Source organism: Tupaia chinensis, unplaced genomic scaffold (assembly GCF_000334495.1).
Source record: "Tupaia chinensis unplaced genomic scaffold, TupChi_1.0 Scaffold147500_1, whole genome shotgun sequence".
NCBI classification, from domain to species: Eukaryota; Metazoa; Chordata; class Mammalia; order Scandentia; family Tupaiidae; genus Tupaia; species Tupaia belangeri.
This window is the reverse complement of record NW_006207351.1, coordinates 502,691-524,775: the sequence shown is the minus strand read 5'-3', so window position 1 is coordinate 524,775 and position 22,085 is coordinate 502,691. Positions and strand designations below refer to the sequence as shown.

The window sequence follows — 22,085 nt, the reverse complement described above, 5'->3', positions numbered from 1 at the left end:
GCACCTGCGGGTCGGCCCCCCAGTGCCCTGTCCACAGCTGCAGTCGGCCCCCCCATGCCCTATGCACACCTGCAGTTGGCCCATCCCTGGCCCTGTCCACACTTGCGGGTCAGCCCTCCCGTGCCCTGTCCGCACACCTTTCTCCCTTCTGAACTGGGGTGCTTTTTAATTCATCGCTGGGTCTTGAGAGTTCTCTATACGTCCTGAAAACAAACCTTTATCGGATACGTGGTCTACCAGAACCCCCTTCCAGACTGCAGCCTGTTACACCTCTCGAGCGGTCACTTTTGATGAACTCCCTGTCAGTGTTAGCGGGTGTCTTCGGTATTGTATCTAAAATATCTTCGCCCGAGTAAAGGCTGCAACGACCTCCTAGGTTTTATTCTAAAAGTTCCATATATTTATGCTTTACATTTAGGTCTATGACACGAGTTGTTGTTTTTTTGTTTTTTTAATAATTATTTATTTTATTTCTTTTGATTTGAGCAGAGGGTCAGAGTGAGATAAAGAGAGAAAGCAAGCCACCAGGTCCAGGACTCGAACCATGGCTGGCCATGTGGGAGTCCAGCATCCTTAACCAACAGGCCACCTGCCGGCTCCAGACACGTGAGTTTTTATAACTGGTGTAAGGCCCTTCTGAGGTGCGTTTTTGCATGTGGATATCCAGTCGTTCCTGCAACGCTGTTTGAAAACTGCCACTTCTACCCTGAATGCTTCAGCACCTCTGTTGAAAATCGGGCCAGCCAGTGGCATGGTGAAGGCGGCTGGCCACACATGGCTGACCCCACGGTTGCAGTCCTGGGCCCGGCGGCTGCAGAACCACATGGGCACGTGTGTGCATGCCCACAACGCTGAACGGAGGAAGAGCTGCAGACGGGGTTGCCGTGACCACCCCACGGGAGGGTGCCTTCTCACTGCCCCTGTCTCTCTCGGCAAGCACTCATGCCCTCTGGTGGATTTTTGTTCTTTTTAAGGAAATAACTGCCCGTGTACGTGTGGGTTCACTTACGGACTTCCTAGCCCATTCCGTGGATCCGTGTCTACCCTCGGGCCAGTACCAGTCCTGACTACTGTTACCAATTAGCTGGAAGGGCAGGCGCGCACAGCCATGGCCCGTGTGCGGGCTGGGCCACGGCGCAGCTCCCCCTCCCCGCTCCCCGCCGCGGCAGCTGGGCTGATTCATACACCTTCTAGAGGAACTGTCCTGGCGCTGGTAAGTGGTGTGGTGGGTAAGGTGCCGACCACGGTTCAAGTGCTGACCTGGCGGCTTGAAAATCACACCGGGCACATGTGCGTGTGTGACCAAAATCCCATGAGGAGAATGGCATGGCCGTCCTCTGAGACGGGGCAGGAGGGAGGACAATTTCTCACTTTCCCTCTCTCTGTCTCTGGTAGGTGCATGTGCCCTGTGGAAAAACGGAAGAACCCACAGAACTCGCCTTAGCTGTGGGGTCAGCTGCAGCTCTGTGCGAGCTCCATGGTAAGGCTACCCACGCACTCGTACGGATTTTCCCCGGCTTGCACTGATTCTGCCCACGTCCGCGCGCACCCACAAACGAGACCCAGCCGCTCACCCTTTCCTTGTGAGTCCTGCCCAGAAACACCGAGAGCATAACCCCTCGCCCTTACCCCGCTTAGTTCCTCAGGTGCAAACCCGCGATTCTTCTGGGTTCTGACACACGACGTAAGTAGGAATCTACCACTTCTTCAAATATTTCATTACTCTGGTCAATTATTAAATAAATCTTCCTCCGATGCCACCTCGTAAGGGAGGACTTTTAGACTTAGGGGCTGTTCTATGTCCTGGTCCCTTAGAGGAGTGAGGAAATATGCTCAGGTGCTGAGGAGCCCTCGGGGGCGAAGGGCCACAGTGCAGGTCCGACACACACTCAACAGCAAGTTCAACGGCAGGTCCAGCCTCTCCAGGGTGCTGGGCTGCGGAGCTGGAGGCCACAAGCTAGCCACGGACAGGGTCCCCAGCCTGGGCAGTACAAAAACACACTGGAGCGAACACACAGGCCTGGAGCCCGGGCACGGTGCTGGTGGGAGGGACGTGGCACGGCACTGCTCCCCGGGCACGGTGCTGGTGGGAGGGACGTGGCACGGCACTGCTCCCCGGGCACGGTGCTGGGGGGAGGGAAGTGGTACGGGACTGCTCCCCGGGCACGGTGCTGGGTGGTGAGATGTGTTGTTCGTGGGGGGGACGTGGCACGGCACTGCTCCCCGGGCACGGTGCTGGGTGGGAGGGACGTGGCACGGCACTGCTCCCCGGGCGTGGTGCTGGTGGGAGGGACGTGGCACGGCACTGCTCCCCAGGCGCGGTGCTGGTGGGAGCGACGTGGCACGGCACTGCTCCCCGGGCACGGTGCTGGTGGGAGGGACGTGGCACGGCACTGCTCCCCGGGCGCGGTGCTGGTGGGAGCGACGTGGCACGGCACTGCTCCCCGGGCACGGTGCTGGGTGGTGAGATGTGTTGTTCGGAGATGCCGGAACCCGAGAGGCCTCCAAAGGGCAAGTCTAGGAGATGCCACTGCACCTGGCCCCGCCCCAGCCTCGCTACAATCTGGCTGTGTTTGCTCACCCCACGGCAGGTAGCCCTGGCTGGTAAGGCGGCTCCTTCTCACCTGGTGAGCAACTCCCTTCACAGTGGCTTCGTGGCAAGCGAGAACCCTGCCTTACATGGGAGTGCCCACGAGCCGCTCAACGCCTCGACTCTGGGTGGCAAAGGCAGGCAGGCATGCATATGTCTGCATTTACACTGGTTCATTCATTCCCCTCATGAGCGAGGGCACAGGGAAGCGGGAGAAATAGAAACGCACGTTTCTGACAGGGCCTTGCTGTCGCGACACTCCTGCCCCAGCTTCCCAGTCAGCCAGGACTACAGACATATTCAGGTTGGCCCAGGAACCAGACCCAGGCCTCCCCTGTGGCTTCCAGCCTTCCAAGCAGTTGCACAGGTGTGCCACTGTGGCTGGGCCCCGTTACATTGTTTAAGCTTTCAGTTATGATTTTAAGATTCTTTCTCATGTCTCTCGGAGTGCCTGCCCTATGTCACCTATCCGCTGATGGCTGGGATCGGGAATTTACCGAACCTGCCGGGGTTCATGTAAAATTAACTAAGTACGGATCCCAGTGAGGTTCTGAATGACCGCTCTGAACAACACGCCTGGGCTCAACGCAGTCCACCTGGGCTCCCCAGAAGCCCGTCACTGCCTGCTTCCTGGCACGCGGCTGTGTTCGGGACAACCCGGACGCACCTAAACGAAGGGGTCAGCAGAGGTAGGTGGTGGGAATCCCCGACAGCGGGACCAGCGATGGCGTAAGGCTTACGTTGCTGGACTTTCAGTCGACGGCGGTTTGCGACTCGGACCTGCGGCTTCACACTCAGGCCGGGCATGTGTGTACGTACCCAGACCCTGAGAGGACAGTGCAGGAGACAGGACTGCAGTGTGGCCAGCCCCCGGGGAGTGCTCTCTTGCTCTCTGTCTCTCTAGTAAGCTGTACATACACCCTATAGCCAAAAAATCTCTCTCATAAAAAAAGAAAGGCTGACATATCTAAGGATTCGGAAGGTCATTACCGCACACAAAGTAAAGCCCCTGGGAACCTTCGTCACCCACAGGGGAAGCAGCTTCCCCACTGCCCGGCAGCTCCAGGGGCCAGAGGTCAGGGAGTCAGGCTCTTCACATTGCTGCCAGAGTTCCCCATGACACTGAGGCTAGGGTTAGGGTTAGCACGTTGTGGGTAACCTGATACCGTGGGCGCCTCTGTCCAGGAAGACAGCAGGGCCCGCCGGCTGCCCAGAGTAAGATGGGGTCCAGCAAACCGGATGCCCCGCTTCAACGACCAAAACCAAAGTAACATGCAGCAGTCCCGTGGTTAAAGCCTGGGGAACAACAGGAGTGGATGAAGCAGGACTGCAGACCGGAGACTGCCCCTTCCAGAACCATGGCAGAAATCCAGGCCAGCGTCCCACGAGTGCCTCCGAAAAGGCTAATCCCAATGAACGTGTCTTATATTCCGACAAGAGATGGTCTTGTGTATGACGGGTCTAACTAAAACCCTGAAAAACAGCTAAGATTTGGAGAGCAGCTCCGCACGGACATCTAGCCTGTCTCGGGTCCAGGCAGCCCCAGTCCGCTAGAGCCTCGTCAGAGACGGTCGCTGCTGAGTGCAGAGCTGAGAGGCACAGCCCGGCCCGGCGACGTCCCGCTACGGGAAGGGCCTCCCTACAGGAGCCCCACGGGAAGCCTCTCCCACACGGTAACAAAGGCCTCCGGAGTCAGCCAGGGTCTGTACACGGGAGCTGTCAACAATACCCAGCGAGGTTTCAAAAAACAATCATCGAGTGTACCAAATACCTACAAGCTACAGCAACCCGACCTTAAAAAATGAAAATCCTGTACCCCAACAGCCTGGTGCCCCTTTTGCCAACAGCCTGCCTAGACTGAACTCCAATTTCACTAACCATCTCACTTGGAACGGAGAGCGAGATTTAATACAGAGTAACGCTGTGACCCTGTGCGTGAAGATTTCAAGGCGCGACCAGGCGGCACTATTCCGTCTGTATTTATGCTCTCGGTCTTATTTGGAGGCCGCGTGTGCCCATCCTTCTGTGAACAGCTGCGGGCCCACTTTTCACTCAGCCCCAGAAGCTTGCAAGACCAGATCCAAAAGAGGGCTTCTCAGTGGCAAGAGCGCCTGGGCCGTGGGACAGACGTGTGCGTGTCCCTGCCCTCGCCCTCCCCTCCAGTGAGCGCACGCTCGCTCTAACCAACCGCTGATGTTCTGTCCTGAAGACTAACCTTTCTTCTTCAGCAGGGATTATTCTTCTCACCTCAAAAAAGCTAAGGAAAAAAAAACAAAGAAAAAGACTAAAACAAAAAAACGACGAAGCAGATTTAGAATGCCCAAGTCCCTGAAGGTCTCCTGTGACATGGTCTGGGGTGCAGGCAGGCAGATTGCTTCTGTATGCATTTGTATATTAAAATAGCTACTCTCTGGAGTGGTTTGAAAAACTCTTCTGAAATTCCAAGAAACTAACCAGTTATCAAATAAATGTCAGGATTTTAATTTATTTATCTAACATTTAAAAAAACAGAAGAAAAATCCCTATTTTAGAAGTTAGTCTTTTCCCTAGATATAAATAACCTAACTTCTGGAAGTTCAAGTAAACTGAAAACAACACGGGAGGAAAACAACATGAACAAAGGTCCCGGCTGCCCTCGCTCCCGGTTCCCAGGGCAGTCAGCATTTCACATCTCCCCTGGGACGGGCTGTCACTGGAGGGCACCTCGGTACGTCCTCCCACACCACGCCAGGCCAGGACAGCGCAGTGACCACAGGCACGGTGCCAGCGGGCCGAGGCCGGGCCACACAGCTCACACACGCCGACTCCACTGGAGCCCTCGACGATCTGAAAGGCAGGACCCCTTCGTAGCCCCGGCTCACAGACAGGGTACAGGGACAGAGAAACCAGGGGACTGGGGGAGCATACCCAGCCCCAGAGCCGGGGCTCTGCTCTGCACCCATCTGGGACTGGCTGCTACAGCTGGGCACACCTGGGCAAGTCCACAGGCTTCCACAGGAGGAAAGGAAGACACAGAAGGACCCACTAAAACAAACACCTTCCCTGTCAGTACCCTCGCCCCTAGAAAACCATGGAGGTGCTGTGGCCCTTCTGGATGAACAACAGGATTTGAGACTGAGGCAGCGAGGTGACCTCTGCCCTGCACAGGACCAGGACACCCTGAGCAGACACCCCAGGGGCTGGCAGCAGCGGAGGCAGGACAGTCTCTGGGCTCTGCAGACAAGCAGCGAGGACAAGTGGCCAATGTGAGGTGGCCAAGGGGTGTCCCCTGGACACTGGCTCTGGGACACACATCAGAAAACAGCTCCAGAGGACCTGAAATGGGGTTTTCACCTATCCCTAAAGGAGGAGAGTGCAATTAAAAATGGGAGGTGGAGGGTGGAGAAATATCAAGCTCCTATTATCCACATCAGAAAAGAACTATACAGTCTCACTCCTTCTCTGGCCCTAAGGAAGTTCAAAACAAAACAAAACAAAACAAAATAAAAAACCCTCCCCTTAACATTTATTCTTCAAGGAACAAAAGCAGTACAAGCTGGGGGCCAGCCCCGTAGACTAGTGGGTAAGGAAGCTGGGGCCCACATGGCCGACTGTAGTTCAAATCCCAGCCATGGTGTGGAAAACATGCCAGGAACATGTGTGCATGTCCAACCTCCTGACAGGGTGGAGAAGTGGAGGGGAGGGGCTGCAGCATGGCCACGCCACACTGGGGTGCCCCCCACTGTCACGTGCACACAGTGACAATGGAAAACATATGCTGGGACAAGGCTGGACGCACACTGGAATCCCACGGAGGCTTCTGACGGCCTTACGCAAGGATGCCTGGACCGGAATCTATGGGGTCAGGGCCTACACATGCTTGTACGTGTGTGTGTACATATCAGCATATGCTCTCAGGCCCTGTGCTGCAGGCTCCTCGCGAGCACGCGGGCTCAGCGGCTGGGCCTAGAGGTCGTGCCGAGTGCGCGGGCGTCTCTCGTCTCTCCATGCTGCGCTGGGTGCCAGTGCCTGGGCCCGGCCCCTCTGCAGAGTGGTTCCTGCTGGCCACACCTGAGCACACACTCACACACACAGGCTTACTTCTAGTACAGCTCACGGAAGTGCCACTGCAGGGCACCGGGTGTCCTTCCCTAGCCAGACAAAGCACCGAGCAGCTCTTTAAAATGGATTATCCCAAATTCCACACTCAGTCGTAGGACCCTGGGACAGAGGCCCAAGGCCTCCTCTTTATGCTTGCTAGAGGGTGTGGCTTACCTGAGACAGAAAGGCCCAGGCAGAGGGCAGAGGAGCGAGCACTCCCCGTGGGGCAAGGCCATGCGCAACCCTCCTCCATTTCTCCCTTCTTTTGGGATTCGGGGCAAGCACACGTGTGCGTCTGGTGTCTTTCAAGTCATCGGGGCTGGGACTCAAACTGTGCAGCTGGCCATGGGGGATCCAGCTACCCCAACCAGCAGGCCAGCCCACAAGACTCATGTCTTCTCATGTAGAAGCCATCAGGACCCATGGGTCCCAGCAGCAAGGTGAGAGTGATGTAAATGCTAGCCGGACCTGGCCCCGGGAAGAGCAGTCCCAGTCTGGAAACACTGCAGCATGATGAGACCACGTGTCTCTACAGACAGTGCGGGGATGGGGGTGGAGCGGTCCCGCAGACTGCACGTGCAGCTTACAGAGAGCAGAGGGGAGTGGTTCGCGTGCGTCCCTCTGAAACATCCCGAAATTCGGTTGTGACTGTGTGCTGGCTCGGACTGCACTAACAGTTCAGGAAGGAGTAGTCCTTTTTAAAAGTTCGTAAGAAAAAAACAGGTAATTTTTTGTGTTTAGGTTTTTGCCATAGGAAGTATGTATTCACCAGAGAGAGACAAAGAGAGGAAATGGGAAATCACGGAATGGCCACACGGTAACCCCTTCTCTTCCACTCTTCTCCTGGGATTTTGGGCATGTGCATTCACAGTGCGAATCTCAAGTTGCCAGGTCTGGGACTCGAACTGTGGTTGGCCATGTGGGAATCCAGTGCCTTAACCACACCACCTGCTGGCCCCAATATGCACATATTTTAACTTATGATGCACGTGAAGCTGTAATCATTGTTCTCCTGGTGGCCGCCCATTTCTAAACTTTTCGAAAAGACACTTTTACAGGGAAGAGTACAGTGAGGAGATATTTACCAGACAGTAAAAAGCAAGGAACGACTGCCTTAAACACACTGACTGTGACTTCTAGTTTAACACAACTTTCGGCCTGCTATGTCAACATCTCCCAAACTGGCGTATTACATAAATTGTAAGGAGCATTTACCTTAGTGGCCAAGAATGTCTTGTTTTTTTTTTTTTTTTACTATTTTTAATGACAGGGAAAGGGGGAGGAGAAAGGGGAGAGGAGTAGGGGAGAAAGAGGGAGAGAATTTTTGACAGGATCCTGACAACTCTCCTAGGAGCCAGGACTGCAGGTGCATGCCACCAAACCTGGCCTGCTTAGGTGGCACTGGGAGCTAAACGAGCCCTCCGTGTAGTGCCAGCCACGGCGCAGCAGTCCCTCCTGCCTGCACCACTGGGTTAGGCCTGCCACTCCACCCTGGGACAAGACAGGTTTGGTTTCAGACAGACCAGAGACAGCCACTTGCAAAATCACACTGGATTTTAAGATGCCCTTTACATACAAGTTAGGCTGAAGGATGAAATAATTACAATGTTCAGAAACACACTTCTAAGATGTGTCTATCAGACCTTGGGGATCTGAAGCAGAAGAAGTGAAGGAGCATATACCCTGCCGGGCATACAAGTGCATCCTTTTAACACGATTGAAGACTAAATGCCCTCACCTCAGTAAGACAGGGTAACTCTGGGCTCATTACCTGACTTTAGAATTTTTATTTTCAAAATACAGTATAAAGCTGACATTTGTTAGCATAACACTGCAAAAATACAGTGTGTTTCTGTCATATCAGCCACCATTCTCAGACCATAATCATTTGGCATTGTTGCTAAAAATAAGGTGAAAACACACTACGCAATGCCTCAGGAGCATGCACACTGGAATCTTGTCTCCCAGGCAATGAATCAGGGATTTTTTCCCCCAGCTTTTCATTTTAAAATAATTTTAAATCTGAAGGAGCAGTCAAAAGTCCCACAAAGGTACCAGAAGGTCCCACATGTGCTCTCCACCCAGTGTGCCCAACAAAACACCACGCTCAACTACGGTCCGATAGCAAACCCAGGAAGTGGACGCTGGCACGTCCGCGGGCATGTTCAGGGCCCACTGCTTTACGTGCACTTACTGTGTAGCACCGTTCCTATGCCATGCGTAGGCTTGCAGAACCACCAGCTACAGGGTCTCGCGCCTCCCAAGGCTTCTCCTCATGCTGTCCCTTTACAGCCATTCCACCGACCACCATCTCTAACCCCTGGCAACTACCAGTCTGGTCTCCACCTTTATAATTTGGCTTTATTTCAAGAGTTATAAATAAATGTAATTACTTGGTGGTAAACTTCTGAGATGGGCTGTTTTTCATACAGCTTAATTCCCTTGATATCCCTACAACCCTGCAATTGTCCTCCTGGGTGTTTATCCAGAGAAATGAATACTCATGTTCACATAAAACCTGTACACCACTGTTCACAGCAGCTTTTTCTGGAATAGCCGCAAGCTGGGAACAACCCAGATATCCTCCAACCGAGCAGTTATACCATGGCATATGCAGACTTTGGAATACCGTGCAGTGACAAGAAGGAACAAACTATTGATGCCACAACTTGCTTTTCACTCCTCTAATCCCTGGATATGACAGAAGAGGTAGACAGCAGGAGGGACCAGAGTGAAAGTGAAAACCAGAGCCCCAAACCCAGCTGGTAGGAGCGTCTGCGGTGTTCCTTTCTAGGCAACACTGGGAACACGAAGAAACTGCACTAAGATAGCCATGAGAGGGCTAACTGAGGACTGCCTTGTGCTGTATCACGTCTCTGCACTGGCACCAAACATGTTCAAACAGACATCTATCCCAGGCAGGAAGGACTGCAAGCATTAGGGACAGAAGGAGTGCCCAAGAGGGGTGTCAACTGTCTTCCAGAGTGAGACCAGACACGGGAGCTCCCCATTTGGCTGTGCACCCTGCTCCTCTCCTACAGCCACTGGAGGCAGACTACAATACTCAGACAGGCTACCTGGAAATCTCAAGTACCTGGGAAAAAGGAGGGGTGAGAAGAATGAAGTTCTTCCAACAGAAGAATGAACACCCAAGAAAACCACTTAATAGAGTGCTTTCAGGTATTTAAAAAATAAATAAATAAAAAATAAAAACCTCCACAAAATCAATGAAATGTACTCCTACAAAGAAAAGATTTGTCTCATACATGACTTCTCATTAGCAACTTAGGAAGCAAAAAGACAACAGAAAAATCTCTGTGAAATGTATCTGGCCCCACAGCCTGGTGGTTAAGGGAGCCAGATCCCACATGGCCAACCTCAGTTTGGTGTGAGCCCCAGTTGTTTGAAAAATATGCCAGGCATATATATGTGCATATTCAAAATCTCAATAGGATAAAGAAACAGAAGAGAAGGAACTGTGGCATGATCATGTTCCAAGTGTGGGAGGTGCTTTCTTCCCCTCTCTCTAGTGAGCACACAAGCCCTCTGACAATTTTAAAGAAAAAGAAATCTTGGGACCAGCAGTGAGCATAATGGCTATGTCACTGGACTCCCATGTAGTCGACCGCAGTTCGAGTCCGGGACTGAGTGGCTTAAACTCATGCTGGGCATGTGTGCATGCGTGTCCAAGATCCCAAGAGGAGAAAGGAGGAGAAGGGATTAAGGCGTGGCCATCCCTGCTGGGGGGGTGATTTCTCGCTTTCTGTCTGTCTGTCTCTGTCTGGCGAGTGCATGTGCCGTACAGCAAAAGCCTCCCCCCCAAAAAAAAGAAATCTTCAAAGTTGGGAGAAAAATAATATTGAATGTGTATTTCTATACCCAGCCAAATTATCCCTTAACTACAAGGATATTTTTAGACAGACTAGTACTCTGGGAATTTCTCACAAATTCTCTATGAAAGGATTATAAACAAAACAAAGCAGGGAAAAAAAAATCCAAGTGAAGGGCTGGTTAGACCAAGAAAGTAAAAAGTTAAAAAGTATTTACTGTAATGCCACAGTAAAGCAAATCAAATTTGATTGCTAGAAGAGAAATAAAAGCAAACTGTGGTTCTTATTTGCAGGATAGAAGAAATAATATATGCATTCGACACTAAGGGTAGATGCAATACAAAGAAACAGACTGTAGGTCCTACAAACCAATGGAAGATGGGGATAAAGAGAAAACTTGAGAAAGCTTACAAAATATGGGGAAATATAAGAAATAAGGCAAATAAAAAACACAAAATAAGATAGGATAAATTAAGCCTGAACAGTCTAGTCATAATAAATGATGGGCTGAATTCACCTATTGCAAGACTGATTCAGATTAGACACAAAACGTGGCTACATACTCTTTAAAAGAGATAAACCTAAAACAATGACAAATAGAATTCAAGGCAATATCAGTCAAATACAGTTTCATACTGGTTAAAAATATAGCTCATCATATAAATGACAAACTTTTATATAATAAAGATAACTTGAAAATAATACATATAAAGCAAAAATTGATTAAAATACAAAATTCACAGATCAGAGTAGGAAACTATCATTATTCTCTCAGATGACAGAATAGTTATATAAATATACAAGAGGACTTTAACAATTTGTGGAAAAATGGAATTGAAAGATTAAAATATGAACTTTATTTTCCAACATAAGCGCCATCAAGTTCAAGACACTTCTGTAAGTGGCAATACCAGATTTAGTCCACCCCTAAATAACTGAGGATGCTGGAAATTTAACCATGTCAATGCAGCTTTTATATTATGAAGTGAAGAAAAATGGTTGGCCTTTAAAGATTATTTAAGACTAGGAAATGAAGATAAGTCACAAAGAGCCAAGTCAGGGCTGTAAAGTGGATGCCTAATGATTTCCCACTGGGACGCCCCTACAACTGTCCTGTGATGGAAGAGAAAAGCAGAAACGCTGTTTCTGAGAATGACTCTGGTGAAGCTTTCCCTCAGGGATTTTTCTGCTAAAGCTTCGGCCAGCTTTCTCAAAACACTCTCCTAATAAGCAGATGTTATTATTATTTGGCCCTCCAGAAAGTCAACAAGCAAAATGCAGGAAGCACCCACAAAAATACCTGTTGCCCTGACTTTTGCTCTTCCCTGCTCAGTCAGCTTCTGTTCCACCTGGGCCACTCCCACCTCTAAGCAGCTAGCGCTTTGATTGTGCTTTGTCTTCAGGGTCCTCCTGGTTAAGCCTCCTATCACAATTCCTTGAGGAAATCCTACAAAATCTTGATCCCGTTTGTCTAAAATGTCCACTGAAACGTCTGATTTTGTCTGCAGATGATCTGGGCATTACTCGTTTTGGCACTCACAAGCAAAAGTTTGCTCAACTTTTATTTTTCAGTAGAATCATGTAAGCTAAACCAATGGAGAGGTCTGTGGTGTTGGCCAGAGTTCCTACTGTTAATCGTCGACCCTCTTCAACTAGGTAATCAACGAGATTACTTTCTTCCTTGCAAGTGGGATGGTCTGCCACCATGGGCGTTCAACACTGTCTTGTCCCTTCTTAAAATGAGTTACCCATTTGTAAACTGCTAATTCCTTTGGGGCACTGTCCCCTTAAGCTTTCCAATAATGCCGTGATTTCACCATTCTTCTACCCAAGGTTCATCATAAACTGTTCTTGCTTTAATTTTAGCAGAATTGTTGTCACTCTGAGAGGGCTCTTTTCAAACTGATGTCTTATCCTCCTTACTGTCTCAAACTGGATCCTGCTCAGGCGTGTTGTAACAAATTAATATGAGTTTATTTTGGTGCGAAATTTTTTTTCAAGTCCATGTACAGTTTTTTCATAATATGCATTTTCCATGAACTTCTTAAAGACCTACCCCATAGGAGAATACAAAGGAATCAGTTGCTTAATGAACCATCTTAACTAAGTATAAAAACTCTGTATGTACTGATGTATATATATATATATATATATTATACACACACACATACACAGGGTATGGTGCGAAATTTTTTTTCAAGTCCATGTACAGTTTTTTCATAATATGCATTTTCCATGAACTTCTTAAAGACCTACCCCATAGGAGAATACAAAGGAATCAGTTGCTTAATGAACCATCTTAACTAAGTATAAAAACTCTGTATGTACTGATGTATATATATATATATATATATTATACACACAGACATACACAGGGTATAGTTAACGTGGAAAAATTACCATTTTTTGAGCCACACAGAAAACCTAACAATATTCTCTGAGGCAGAAACCAACTGGGCATATTTATTAACTTCAATGCACCAAAATTATAAATTATAGAACCGGGCCAGCCAGCCTGCTTGCCTAGAAGTTCAGGGTGCCAAATCATGCTGACCAGAGTACGGACCTATAGCCCCAGTGTCTTGTAAAATCGGTTAGGTGTATGTGCACACATGCCTTAAATTGTGACAGAATGGAAAAACAGAGAAGAGACTGTGGCACGAGCATACCCCAAAGAGAAGCAGAAATGCTGTTTCTGAGAATGACTCTGCTGAAGCTTTCTTCCCACTCTGTCTCTCTCTGGCCAGTGCATGAACCCTCTGGCAATTAAAAAACAAACAAACAAACAACAACAAAAACTGGATCAGCCTCTGAGCGCAGTGGTTAGGCACTGTGCATTGAAAAGCTGGATCCCATATGGCTGGCCATGGTTTGAATCCCATCCCTGGTGACTTCGAAAACACACAAGTACATGTGCTTATATGCCTAAAGTCTTGATGGGAAGGAAAGATGGAGGAAGGAGAAGTGTGGCCAGTGTGGCCATGCCCTAACACGGAGTTTTCACTCACTTGCTCGCTCGCTCTCTCCCTGTCTGGAGAGCACATGCCCTTCAGCAATAAAAAAACAACAGCAAAAACAAAAACCATACAGCTAAAAGGAAAAATAAACCTGCTTTGAATGAAAAAATAAACAAACCACTCCAAATAACTGTTTTGTTATGTAAGAAACCAAACAGTAAAGAAAGACGTTAGCAATAAGCAATGAGTGCGGAGTGAAACCCCTAGAATGTTATCAGAGACTGCGGGAGAGGGCAACGCAGTGTTAAATCAGGACATCGGAGACACAAACTTTCAATTAGAGACTAACAAAGAGAAAAAGAAAGGAAACTCAAAGATCGTAGAAAGAATTAGCAGAAAAAGAACATAATGACACAGATATCAAAAAGCATAGTTTATGGGACCAGCAGTTAGCATAATGGCTATGTCGCTGGACTCCCACGTAGTCGACCATGGCTGGAGTCCCAGACCTGGGGGGGTAAACTCACGCCAGGGAGACTAACAAAGAGAAAAAGAAAGGAAACTCAAAGATCGTAGAAAGAATTAGCAGAAAAAGAACATAATGACACAGATATCAAAAAGCATAGTTTATGGGACCAGCAGTTAGCATAATGGCTATGTCGCTGGACTCCCACGTAGGCGACCATGGCTGGAGTCCCAGACCTGGTGGGTTAAACTCACGCCAGGCGCGTGTGTGTGCGTGCCCAAGATCCCGAGAGAAGAATGGAGGAGAAGGGATTACAGCGTGGCCATTCCCCCTGGGGGGTGATTTCTCGCTTTCTGTCTCTCTTTCTCTTTCTGGTGAGCGCATGCGCCATATAGCAAAAACCTCTTTAAAAAAAAAAGAAAAGTATAGTTTATAAGTAAAATCAAAATCTGACTTATTGAAAAAATAATAAAATCAACGATTCTTAAGTCAAGTCTCAATGCTGAGGACCAAGATACTAGAAAACACTCACTTACAAAACGAACTAAAGTTGTTTTATTTAGTAACAGCTGGCAATTTAATTAATGACAGATTTTAATTTTTGTCCATGCTCGTTTTGCGATAAGTCACTGATTGATTTTGGCAAAATAAACAAATAGCACATTAACATTTGCCTTTAAAGCAATTCTATATTTATTTAGATCACAAAATTATATGAAAGTCAATACAAATAATGAAAATTAAAAAGGTACCCACGAGCTCCATCCAACTCTACTTCACAAGTCAAAGTTAACCATTTATCTGATTAGTATTTTTCAAACAATTTTCCTTTTTTATAACTTTTAAAGGCTTTGTTACACAATAGCGTACCCCCCCTCCCACTTAGACAACGACCACCTCCCACACCGCGGAACCCCAGAAACGCCTGTGGAGCAGCAGCCCGCCCGGCCCTCAGGCACTCTCCGTAGCTCGCTCCACATGCACGCACGCGTGGACGATACAGAACACTTAGTGTGTGTGACACTTCCTGGAAGTGCTATCACATCACTGATTGCCTTTCTCCCATAAACGTCATGCTTGTAAAATCCAGTCACCTTGACGTTAACGTTCATAAACTCTGACCAATGTACAGAATTCAAAACGCACTGAACAGTTTCTTTCCCTGCTGAGTCTCCTCAACGATGTTAAGAACAGTCTTTGAAGAGCTCTCATATACATGCTAACAGCTTCTCTAGGTGCCTGCAAGGAGAAGAGTTGCCAGGTCATGAGGTGTGCACACCTTGAACTTCACTGGGCATGAGCAAACTGTCTCTAAACACGACAGCGTCCCTAACGTTCCACAGCCTTAGGGACACCGGCTTATCTGGCTGTGGCCCCTCGCTGCGCTGCGTGGGAAGAATGAAACAGTATCTTACTGCAGTTTCAATCTGCTCCCCCCTGCTCTAATGAGGGTGTGGGTCTTTTCGTGCTCAGACATTTGTGTCTCCTCCTCTGTAAGCTCACGGCTCCGTTTTCTGATTACAGCGGCTCCACCAGCCAACCACCTCAGCTCCAATACGCTAGTGAAAGACTCCGTGAAGGCTGATTATGGAGTCGGTGGAAGCCATCCTGTGACTCCTTCTCTTCCTACTCTAACGTGAGAGAAGGACGACCTTGGTGTACGGGGTAACAACATCAGCACTCTTCAAGGCTAAGTGCGACTCTGCCATTAATCCTCTGTGACCAGCGCTTCAAACGGTCCAGATGCACGTGGAGGACTCCTCTCCTCCGTGTCTGACGTGTGCGTGTACTAGAGGGCGTATTTTCTCCAGGTGAAACTCAAAGGCGTAAAAGTTGACTGCACCTCCAACAAATCCTTCAAAATTAAATTCCTACCTGACTTTCAAAAAAAGACGGGCTCCCCAGGGGACCACGCTGACATAAACTCTAACAAGCAGGAAAGCACTGCCACCGTGAGTGGAGGACTCCTGGCCAACGAGAGCAAGCAGTGTGTCAGGAAGAGCGAGGGCAGTGAGGAATGGCGCGCGCCACCTTCCAGAAGCCACCCCATTCCAGGCACCGTGAGACGAACAAGAACCACCACCCAGTCTCTGTGAGAGTCAAGAGAATATGGGACCGCGAGACCTAAATCCCACTTCATTTTCTCAGACAGAAAGTGGAGATCAAGTTCTCGTTCAAGGTCACAATAAATGACTCCCACACCCAGGTTCCGACACCGACTGGGACACTGCACAGTACATCCCCGACGTGGGGCTCCAAGGATTCTTAAAGAGCACTGATGTGAAGGAGACGTCATGGTTGGGTCCACCACCAGAAAATCTAAGACCACAGAGGAAATACGCAGACCATAGGAAAAAATCGCAACGAACAGACGGGAGGACCCTCCGGTAACGGACTCCTTGACCTCTGCTCTGACACACACACTTGCCACCAAAGGCAGAGATTAACTTGTCAGACACGGGGGTGAATGGCGTCATGGAACTCTATTTGTTGGAGTACAACAACTGTCAGAAATTCTCCTGTAAATTATTTCGAGATAAAACAGCCCACGGGGCCAACTCACGCGAGCTGCGGTGCCCGGTGGCAAACACTGGAAGCCACCTACCTACTGCGGGCGCGTCGTACTCATCGCCGAGCAGGATCTCCGGAGCGGAGTATGCAAGAGACCCACAGCTTGTGGTGAGCTTCTTCCCTGGCTGGAACTTGTTGCTGAACCCGAAGTCCGTCAGCTTCACAAGACCTTGCTTCTCAAAGAAGACCACGTTCTCCGGTTTCAAGTCTCTGTGGACCACGTGCAGTTTATGGCAGTACGAGATAGCGTGGACCAGCTGTGCAAAGTACTTCTTGGCCAGGTCCTCGGTCAGGCCCTCCTCGTGCTTCATTATGTAATCGAACATATCGCCCCCGTCCCCGAGCTCCAGGATCAGGTACAGTTTGGTCTGGGTGTCAATGACCTCGTAGAGGCGCACGATGTTCGGGTGCTGCACCAGTTTCATGCACCTCACCTCCTGGAAGAGATGGCCGGTGGCCAGCGTGTCCAGTTTTGTCTTGTCGATAACTTTCACTGCTACCTTTTCACCTGTAAAGACATGCCTGGCAAGTTTAACCACCGCAAAATGGCCTCGGCCCAAGGTTTTATCCAGATCGTATAATCCGGCAATCTTTCCATCATACCCTCGCTTGAACCCTGCCATGCTGGGCCAACTGAAGGGAGAGCAGAAAGGCGGTCTGAGGTGGGTCTGCTCACATAGAAGCGTCTGGTGAAGACAAGGGAATCATTTTCGGTGTCGCCACCGACATCTACGAGGAAGAGGAGAAATAAAATTAAGTTTCTGGAACGTTTCCTTTTAGAGCATACTTTAAAAAGGCTTTGTTTTCCTCAGTTGAAGAGAAGCTCAAAGTAAATAAAGACATCAAATGAGTCAGGTCATTTATAAGAACCTATTTTTATATTTAAGAGTTGTATTATGAAGACTGAGAATTTAGATACCATATTGAATTTTGCAAACTGGAAAAAAAAAATCAGTTCTTTGGAAGCGATTTTTGGTGAAGCCAGAAATAAGAAAACTGGCAAGTTTTATATGCTATGTTTAAAAAATAATTTTGTCATTTTCCAAAAGTAATTTCAATTAGCGTCTTTTTTTTTTTTTAATTTAGAGGGTGCCTATGCTTACCACAGAGACAGAGACAAACAGGGAGAGAGAGAGAGAGACAGGGAAAGTGAGAAAGTACCCCCGTGGGGGATGGTCACCCTGCTATCCCTTCTCCTCCATACCCCTTTCAGGACCTGGGCTCTGCACAACCAGAGCGCTAAGTCACTGGGTCTGCGACTCCAACCGCGCAGAAGCCATGCTCTAACCACATCACCAGGTGACTCTCTGTCTTAAAAACAAGACAAGAAAGGGAAAACAGAGTATGTGGACAGGAACCCAACAACTATTTCCTGTCCCCTAAGGTTAGCAACATTTCCTCACATTTAAAATGGCTTTATATCGCCCCCGTCCCCGAGCTCCAGGATCAGGTACAGTTTGGTCTGGGTGTCAATGACCTCGTAGAGGCGCACGATGTTCGGGTGCTGCACCAGTTTCATGCACCTCACCTCCTGGAAGAGATGGCCGGTGGCCAGCGTGTCCAGTTTTGTCTTGTCGATAACTTTCACTGCTACCTTTTCACCTGTAAAGACATGCCTGGCAAGTTTAACCACCGCAAAATGGCCTCGGCCCAAGGTTTTATCCAGATCGTATAATCCGGCAATCTTTCCATCATACCCTCGCTTGAACCCTGCCATGCTGGGCCAACTGAAGGGAGAGCAGAAAGGCGGTCTGAGGTGGGTCTGCTCACATAGAAGCGTCTGGTGAAGACAAGGGAATCATTTTCGGTGTCGCCACCGACATCTACGAGGAAGAGGAGAAATAAAATTAAGTTTCTGGAACGTTTCCTTTTAGAGCATACTTTAAAAAGGCTTTGTTTTCCTCAGTTGAAGAGAAGCTCAAAGTAAATAAAGACATCAAATGAGTCAGGTCATTTATAAGAACCTATTTTTATATTTAAGAGTTGTATTATGAAGACTGAGAATTTAGATACCATATTGAATTTTGCAAACTGGAAAAAAAAAATCAGTTCTTTGGAAGCGATTTTTGGTGAAGCCAGAAATAAGAAAACTGGCAAGTTTTATATGCTATGTTTAAAAAATAATTTTGTCATTTTCCAAAAGTAATTTCAATTAGCGTCTTTTTTTTTTTTTAATTTAGAGGGTGCCTATGCTTACCACAGAGACAGAGACAAACAGGGAGAGAGAGAGAGAGACAGGGAAAGTGAGAAAGTACCCCCGTGGGGGATGGTCACCCTGCTATCCCTTCTCCTCCATACCCCTTTCAGGACCTGGGCTCTGCACAACCAGAGCGCTAAGTCACTGGGTCTGCGACTCCAACCGCGCAGAAGCCATGCTCTAACCACATCACCAGGTGACTCTCTGTCTTAAAAACAAGACAAGAAAGGGAAAACAGAGTATGTGGACAGGAACCCAACAACTATTTCCTGTCCCCTAAGGTTAGCAACATTTCCTCACATTTAAAATGGCTTTGTTTTCCTCAGTTGAAGAGAAGCTCAAAGTAGGTAAGACATCAAGTGAGTCAGGTCATTTAGTAGAACCTATTTTGATATTTAAAGGCTGTGTTATGAAGACTGTTTAAAAACAAAAACCCTTCCACGAAGCTTCTCTAACTCTGCCAGCTAGCCTCACCCACGTGCCCTCTGACTGCTGGAGTGTGCTGGGACACCCCCAAGTGAGGTGGTCTTCCTCTGAAAGCATGCGGGTTCACCACTGCACACAGACAAGGGGAGGCTCATGCAGCCTTTCACTCTGAGTCCCACTTTGTGCTTTTACACCCGCCCACACCTAGAACCGTGCTTACTACGGCAGGTAAGCAAAGCGGTTTTACTAAGTTCTAAAATGCGACTTACGTCAAAACGTTCGTGAGGCAACTGTCCTAGTGCCACTATGCCTAGGACAGCACCTGGCACCCAGGAGGTCTAAGCACCTGCGAACCAACCCAGACTCCCCATCTGCACACACCTACTCAGTATGCTTGCTTTGACGGCTGTTTCTCAATTACCAATGTGGCCTACCAAGCCCTGCTCATTTCGAGAGCAGGCAAACATGAGTTCTTAAGACTTTCTGAATCTTAGAGACCATTTGGTTTAAAAGACCAAATTTCATATTGCACTCAAAATTCTCGACCTCTAGAATGTAAATTTCACATATGAAAATACATTCTTATACATGATCCTGACTGAGGAAAAAAATTAATAGATGTATAAAAGTAAGCAAATTAAGATATCACCTTAAACATCACAGGCTAAACTCCTGCTTTCATTTTTTTCTGACCAAAATGAAACAGGACTGAGTAACAAAAACAACGGGGAGGTGGCGACCTCCCAAGACGAGCTCTGTCCCTGCTAACGGACGCACTCCTCGAGGGTGCCCTTGCTCTGCTCCCGCAAGGTCTCACGTCGACTGGTAAGGGTGGTCGTTTATTATTCAGCATTTAGACGAATACATCCCCAAAACTAAATTTTACATACAGTAAGTTAAAAAATAAAAAACTCTAAGATTAAATTTCTGCAAATTTCATTTTTACTTAAAAAAAAAAACATGTATTAAAATTTATTTGGTTGTCGGGAAAGTCATGACATAGTTTTGCATAGAAAAACAGAAAAATACGCCATGACTTTGCCATCGACCTACTACTACAGGTACCTGTGCAAATGAATCGAACCGGAGCCCGTCAGCAGCTCCTGGCCAGGCCGAGCAGCTGTTTCGCTTTCACAGACCCAGAGCTATGGGACGCTGAAGCCTGTGCTTCCAAAGGTTATGCTACACTGACTCTGCAAAGTAATCTCAGGATCAAAGCTAAATTACGAACCCTGTTTCTATGAAGTTTTCTGTAACAAAGACACAGTATGATGTACATACAGGCAATAAAACAACCTCTTCTATACGGTGCTGTCTGTCATCTAAGCTAACAATGTTAATGCCAGAGACACGTACCAGAGAGAGACAGGGGAGGAGACAGCACCCCTCAACGCGCTCAGGTCACACTGAAATTGCGCTCAGATCTGGGGCATCTAAGCATATGTACCCGGCGTGTCTTTCAACTACTGTGGCCAGGATTTGAACTGCAGCCAGCCATGTGGGACCTGGCTCCCGATGGACAGCCTTAGCCACTGCACTACAGGGCTGGCCATGAGCTGATTATTTTTGGTTTTAGACATATTTTTGGTATAGGGCGTGTGCACTCACTGGAGAGACAGAAAGACAGAAAGCAAGAACTCATTCCCCGGGGGAATGGCCACTCTGCAATCCCTTCTCCTCCATTTTCCTCTCGGGATTTTGGGCATGTGAGGGAGGAAGTGCCTCAAAGCTCCTCCCCTGTCTGCCCACGCCCTACCACAGGAGCGGCAGGTGCCACTGCAGCTTTCAGCACAGACCTCCAGCCCAGGTACAGGACGCTTGTTCCTCCCGCCTATCACTCGCTTAGACGTGTTCCTGGGACGTGGCATGTGGCCTGTATTTTATAAATCAATCTGAGGTTTTCTTTTTTTTTTTTTAATTAAAATGGTTTATTACAAAAATATATTAAATAGAAAAAAGAAAAAAAAAAAACCTTTTTTAGGGTCTCAGAACCCCTGACACTTCTCTTTCCAGGCCTGTGACAGCAGAAGGACACCTGAGACTGCTGAGCCTATCAGCAGCCTTGGAGGAAGGAGCCTAGCAGGCCCCGTCGTGACAACATGGTACCCGACCCCTGGCCCCCGAGCTGGAACCACCCTTCACACTAGCGAAGAATTTGCCTTCTGTACCAGAACCCCTTTCTCCGAGTCTACGAGACCACAATCAAACTGTGGGTGTAACAGAACATGAGGCTAACTGAGGTCTGGGCGGGAACATCCTTGCAGGGAGCGGCTTTTGACACCAGTCCCGTCTAATCCTCCTGGCAAGTGTGCCGAGGGAAAGTAGGAGAGCAGACACCATTCTCTGATCTCTGAGGTCTCACAGTACCCAGCAGTCACTCTGGACCTCAGTGCCGAGAAGGCCGCAGCACCTGGCACGTGCAGGCGAGTCCGCACCGTCCCGGGCAGGCTCCGACGTACCCGGCAAACCGGCACCCAACAGGCCTGTCAGCGTCGCGCTTTGCTGGTTGCCTCTTCCTCCTACAGGAAAACAGAGAGGAAGATTCAGTTCAATTCTCTCTGTTTTCACTTTGCTTAAAGCCCCACTGTACATCCTAAGGCTGGATCGGACAAATGCACAGAAATAGCCAGGTCAGGCTGTGCTGGCCCAGTCCCCTCTGCGAGCCAGGCTCCTTTACCGATGTGCAGAAACGGGAATTTCCGAGTGATGGGTGTATTTTCCAGGTAGGAAGGTCAGAAACCATACTCCAGTGGAAGGAGGAAGAATGAACGAGTGACGTGCGTGTGTAAACACCTCCTGGGCACCAGGCCCAAACGGCATCTCACTGTAGTCATGCATCAAGCCCGGGAGGTTGGGCCGATGAGGCTCGGCTTGCCCAAGAGGCGGCCTTCACTGGCCCCACTCCTGCTCAGCCTGGCAGCCGAAGCCACCCCATCTGCAGGAGACCCCCAGCTCGTGAACACCCCCT

The 22,085-nt window shown here is 48.7% G+C and overlaps 1 protein-coding gene across 6 annotated transcripts in view; it reads right to left on the bottom strand.

Moving 5' to 3' along the window:
* The window catches only part of SNRK (SNF related kinase), a gene marked incomplete at its 3' end in the record, with an annotated part of 40,857 nt that overhangs the window by 17,492 nt on the left and 1,280 nt on the right, over positions 1-22,085 (bottom strand). Inside the window, 3 exon segments of one of the 6 annotated variants that reach the window (XM_027768802.1) lie at positions 16,529-16,820; positions 17,915-18,096; positions 18,192-18,317. In XM_027768802.1, the coding sequence (XP_027624603.1) occupies positions 16,529-16,820; positions 17,915-18,013 (391 nt within the window). 6 annotated transcript variants of the gene reach the window in all.